General features: G+C 38.5%; 1 protein-coding gene across 1 annotated transcript; it reads left to right on the top strand.

The window, feature by feature from the left end:
- The first annotated feature begins 265 nt into the window (after window positions 1-265).
- On the top strand, window positions 266-4,171 carry tmem9 (transmembrane protein 9). The gene is made up of 6 exons (XM_084365600.1): window positions 266-385; window positions 564-709; window positions 1,379-1,470; window positions 1,851-1,959; window positions 2,315-2,446; window positions 2,535-4,171. Exons 2-6 carry the CDS (start codon window positions 617-619, stop codon window positions 2,670-2,672), a joined length of 564 nt encoding a protein of 187 aa, XP_084221726.1. The 5' UTR covers window positions 266-385; window positions 564-616; the 3' UTR covers window positions 2,673-4,171.
- The last annotated feature ends 1,509 nt before the right edge of the window (window positions 4,172-5,680 follow it).

Raw genomic sequence — 5,680 nt, forward strand, 5'->3', positions numbered from 1 at the left:
TTAAATATAGTTTAGAAAAAAATAAATAGTCTGTCAAACATTTATTTGGCCCAGTGATACCACTATGTTCATATAACTATACATCATACTTTATTGCATTATCATATGTTGTGTATGTAAAATATTAGTCTGTAAAGTTACTTGTGACTATAGCTGTGAAATAACATGGAGTAAAAGGTTTTAATTTAAATTCTTATCTGTTTCTATATTTTTGTCCAGTAGGTGGCAGTGTCGCTACATGCTCCATCCTGCATCATGACGGGACGACAACCCGGAAGTTGGAAGCCCAATATTCATATGTGCGATCTTTCTTAAAACAGCTAGCTGGTGCGCAGCTACATCCTGCATGCATAGCAAAAACAAACACTTGACCTACTATTACACCGTACGTAAAGTATTATGCTTGTTTTGTATTATCAAAAGGCTCGTTTTTAGTTTTAGTGTTGTCGCAGTGAAGTTTTTTGTGTCGCTTGTTTCCTTGCTAGCTAGCTAGCTAGCTAACCGCTATCTCTGTTGTTAAACTGACAGATGTTACGTTACTTGGTGTTGTTGTGTCTTGACAGAGCATTGCGGGTGGCTCTGCATCCGTCGAGCAGATCTTCTTGCCAGAGGGAAAATGTCGTCTGGCAGGGGAGGATCATGGACCTTTGCTGGAGCTGCAGTAGTGGCCTTGTTGCTGCTGGATGTTGTTGATTTTGCCCAGACGAAGGTAAAAATATACACGCAGCTAAAAACCTGATAGATACAGGCATTTGGCCTATAACTGAATCCCTTTGGCAAAGAAACTTAAAAATTAAGTCATAAATCTATCTGAAAGACTGGACTAACACTTCTCGTCATTGTAATACATTGACTTGTTTGATTTGTGTAAAGATTATCAGTAACTTTGTAGGTGTTTATTTCTATTTTCTTTTTTTGGGTGTGTTTATGAATACAAAATTTGTTTGATTTAATTTGAATTGGGTAAAACTAAGAGCAACATTTCTTATTGTATCGAAACATTAAGGAGGTTTGATATTATCAGAAATAAGTTTCTACAGTTTCATACGCAGACCAAAACAAATGCACCAACTTTCCTCTGCAGTTCCCTGCAAAAAGTACCTTTCATATATAAGCCTTTTTAAAGTTTCTGTCAATGATAATTGGCTTGATTTAAATTGATATATATTTCTAAAACCGTGTCCTTTCAGAGCTGTTGTGTTTTTTTAAGCTGGAATAACTGGAACTTTATGTACATGCCTTGTTTTTGTTGTGTAACTCAGTTTTCTTAATAAGGAGGAAATAAAGGTTGTTGCCATGGGACAATGGATAGCTGAGCTATAATATTAAATCAGCAGTTGGTCTCACATCAATGCAATTTATTTTTTTACTATTACAGAACTTTGAGGATGTTCGCTGCAAGTGCATCTGCCCGCCATACAGAAACATCTCTGGCCACATATATAACAGAAATGTCTCCCAGAAGGATTGGTAAGAGAAACACGTTATCTAGACTTTAAGTCATCTTCAGCTTGTTTTTGCCTTGTAAAGTAGCATAAGTAATAATTCATCAATTATTGCGGGTCATGAGGGGAGTGTAGCCAATCTCAGCTGACATTGTGCATGACTCACATAGAGACGGACAACCATTCATGCTGACATTCACACCTACAGGCAATTTAGGGTTACCAATTAACCTAACCTGCATGTCTTTGGACTTTGGTAGAAACCTATGCAGGGGAAGGGAAGCTGGTCGGCAGGTTCAGACCCAGAACTTGCTTGCTATGAACAGTGCCACCCACCTGTGACTGTGTAGAAGTAAAGACCTTGTATTTGTGAAAAAATGTCTAACCCACTGATGTATTTTCCAGTAACTGCCTCCATGTAGTGGAGCCCATGCCGGTGCCCGGCCATGATGTGGAAGCGTACTGCCTGTTGTGTGAGTGCAAGTACGAGGAACGGAGTAGCAACACCATCAAGGTACTACTGACTTTATTTGGGTTTTAATCTGACTTCTGGCAGTTTATGTTATTCAGTCTTATATCTTGAGTCACACTAAACAAGATTAACAGGGTTGCTGTAATTTGAGTGATCATGAAATCTCTAAAGTTTGTCTGTTCAATCAAAAGAAATATAAACTGTGAGAGAAATGTGTAACAGTGTTAGTGTTAACAGTTGATGTAACATTTGCTTCTTCCGGCACACATTACTGAAGAAATAGAGAAATTTACTTTCTGTTAATATTTTCACAATCTTTTATATCTCGAATTTTTAGTTTTAACATCCAACAATTTTAGTATTTCTAAATGTTTTTTTCTTCCATTCTGTGTCCCAGGTAACCATCATCATTTACCTGTCTGTTGTTGGCGCACTGCTGCTCTACATGCTGTTCCTGCTCCTGGTAGATCCTCTAATCCGCAAACATGACCCGTACACGCAGCCACTGCACAATGAGGAGGACTCTGAGGTAACCATTCAAACACATGCATTTATTTAATTTCATATGAATGTGATGTCCTTGAATTAATTTTTAGTTTTTGTATGTGTGTGTTCAGGAGATGCGTCCGCCAGTGGACCCCCAGGCCAGAGGAAACACAGTGCTGGAGCGGGTCGAGGGAGCACAGCAGCGCTGGAAAAAGCAGGTCCAGGAACAGCGCAAGACTGTTTTTGACCGCCACAAGATGCTTAGTTAAGCCCTACGGGTGACCTCAGACCAGGGTTAGAGTAGTCACCTTCTCTGGGCTCAGTGCTCTTACACTGTCACCAGCTGCACTATCACTAACCTCTTCATCACTGCTGTGCACTGCACCCTCTGAATAAATATTTCCTCACTAAGAAACATTTAAACGTTTTGATCTAACAAGCAGATGTTTTTAATTTATCGTATGTAAGACTTGAGGCTTAGTTGCAGTTGTGAAAGGAACTGCATGTATTAACTGCTAGAAATCATCTCAATCATTTCAGCAATTTTCAATGCAACAGATTTTGAATGTCTTGATACAATTAGATCCCTTATTACCCTTATTACCCTCATCAATTAGTCAGACTGTGAATGGCTTTTACGCTTCCGTGTGACAGTTTTTCCTGTTTGCTTTTGCAAAATTGGTATAATATTAAGTTGTTTTTCTTGTAATATAATTTATAAAGTTGCCTCAGGACAGGTAAACTTTATGTATGTGAATTGTCAATTTAGGTTAGAAATGGTACCCTACCTGTGCTATTGCCAAGCATTGCACATCTTTACAAGTTTAGCTCCGATAATAATTTATTTCTAGTAATTATTATTATCATGTGTTTTTTCCCCTAATGCTGTGAATAGTAACCTTGGCATAATTAGTATCATTTGCACTCGTAGAGATATTAAAGGATTGTACATTTTGTTTTTTTGTCATTTTAAAGCTTTTACATTGCTTCCTTTAAGATAGCCCAAACATGTGCCTTCTACTGTTTCTCTCCTTGTGTGGCTAAATGTGTGAGCAAAACTTGGCTCTTAAGTGTTAAAGATTCAGAGCTTGTAAAACATAACCCATACTTACAGAAAGGTCTACCAATACATTTTGGCGAGAATATTGTATATCAATTAGTAGCTGTACATTAACTGAAATCTTTTATCTTGAATCTGATCAGTGGAAGCTGATTGGAAAACAGTTTGTTCTGTGAGGTAGGCACAAGGCCACATTTGTGTCCAGTGCTTTGCAGTTTGATGGAACATACTTTCCCATGCAAAGAGAGAAATGGAGAACGGGGCATTAACAGAGCTTTAAAGCTGTCCTCAGTTTGGTCCAATCTCTGCCACTGGAGAATGTCCTAAATCAGTAAAGCTGCTGATAATGCGGTTAAGTGTGGCAGGATCGGGACGCCTCACGGCTTTGAAGTGCAGTGTGCGTCGTTATGTGTCAGTGAGTGTTCCCCCTCACATCCGACTACTGAAGCTCCAGCTGGGGAATTTATTAATACGATAAAGAGAGGATCACTGACTCACATTACCTCATGCACAACATGAAGTACTGAATTTTATTTGTCTGTAATGGATCGTTTTTATCACTGAAGTGTTTTTGATTGATTTATAAATATAATTTGATATCACTGGTATCAATGTTTTGTAATTATATTTTACTCCAGGCTAACTGGAGTTTTGCACTGCACGTGTCTATACATTCAGCTTGATGTGAAATAAAAAGACCAAAATATTCTGGTTGAGTACAAAATGTTTTTTTTTCCATTCCTTCAGATGTTTGGGAGTATTATTTTGTTTGGCACTAGGGGGCGACAGAGTACACAGTATGTAGTTTGCACACAGAAATGCATCATCAAAGTTATCCTCACGATGTGATTCACCTCTGTCTTATGGAAGATTATGTTGTTCGTATAAAAAGTCTTAAACTGTTGGTTCCCTTACACTTTGCACTATCAGCACTAATCTGTTTAGGGCTAGTTCATTTTTTATAATTTCTTGACTTTGATTTGCATTTTGTAGTGATCATGTGAGCGTATTGTGCTATTGTTTTATAAAAATCAGTGGTACATAGGAATAATTCTATGCACATTTTAATAAAGTCCCAAACCCAATATTAATTTAATTAAATATCAGTTGGATTAATTTGGAATTTTTTTATTTTCTATATTATGACGCACACTGGAAACACTTCCACACCTTCTATTTAACTTGAAATAGCACCACATAAATGTTTATCAAATGATTTATAATGCATTATAATGTTTTTACCAGACGTGGACATATTTAAAGGTGTAGTGTGAAGGATTTAAGGGGCTCTATTGGCCCGATAGGGCTATTTGCGTTTTTTTTGTTGTTGTTGTCGTTTGGTTTGTTAGCGCCCACCATAGGGGAGGGTGAGATGAGGTGTCCAGTTGGTTAGCTATAGATGCCACAAAATCTTACACACTGGACCTTTAACTGTTTATTAATGTACACTGTTTATCAGCAATTATAGCTTCTGCTATGAAAACATATTTTATTATTACAACAGTGTTTTACTAATTGTCATTCAACACGGGAGTTATAGGCAGTATTAAATCCATAAATACTTATAGCTGCTTACAACTACATAATAGTGTGATATAGACCATTTAACTAATGTTTATATACTGCCTCTAAATGTGTAATTGGAGAAGTTACAGTCAAGTTTTACCAACCACCTTACCCTGCCTTAAATGTCTTTCATGAAGGATTCACATGGAGAAAAATGCCCCACATGTAAACACACTGTGAAGGTTTGCTCCTGCAGTGAATATTTCCACCTGCACAATGTCACAACGAAGGCAGACACAGCGGTGTGTCTTCTCTGCTCCTTATTTTGCCACAGTTTAGGTTTCAACACCAGTGTGCAGCAGCAGAGCAACTGAGTCTGTTTTGAAAGGAAGTGCAGGTTCAGGGGCTTAGTGGTGATATTCTACTAGTGTAAGACCCCCCAAACTGTTTCTCTCCCCTTCTTTGTGCTCTCATATGCCACTGCTGCCCTGCCCCAACCCCCCTTTGATCCCATTTACTCCCATCTTCAACCTTCTACTCCCCCCCCCTCTCTCTTAACCATCCCCAAGCATGGCCTGTCACTGGTACACAATCTAAATTTAAACTGCAGCAGGGCCAACTGCTCCTCTAGCTTCTCTGGGCTCCTGTTATTTTTCCCTACTGAGGGGGCTTTTTCTGTCAGAGGCCCTCAGCCAGGAGGAGAGGCCTGTG

This window comes from Pagrus pagrus (assembly GCF_965226575.1).
Source record: "Pagrus pagrus genome assembly, chromosome: 11".
Classification (NCBI taxonomy): Eukaryota; Metazoa; Chordata; class Actinopteri; order Spariformes; family Sparidae; genus Pagrus; species Pagrus pagrus.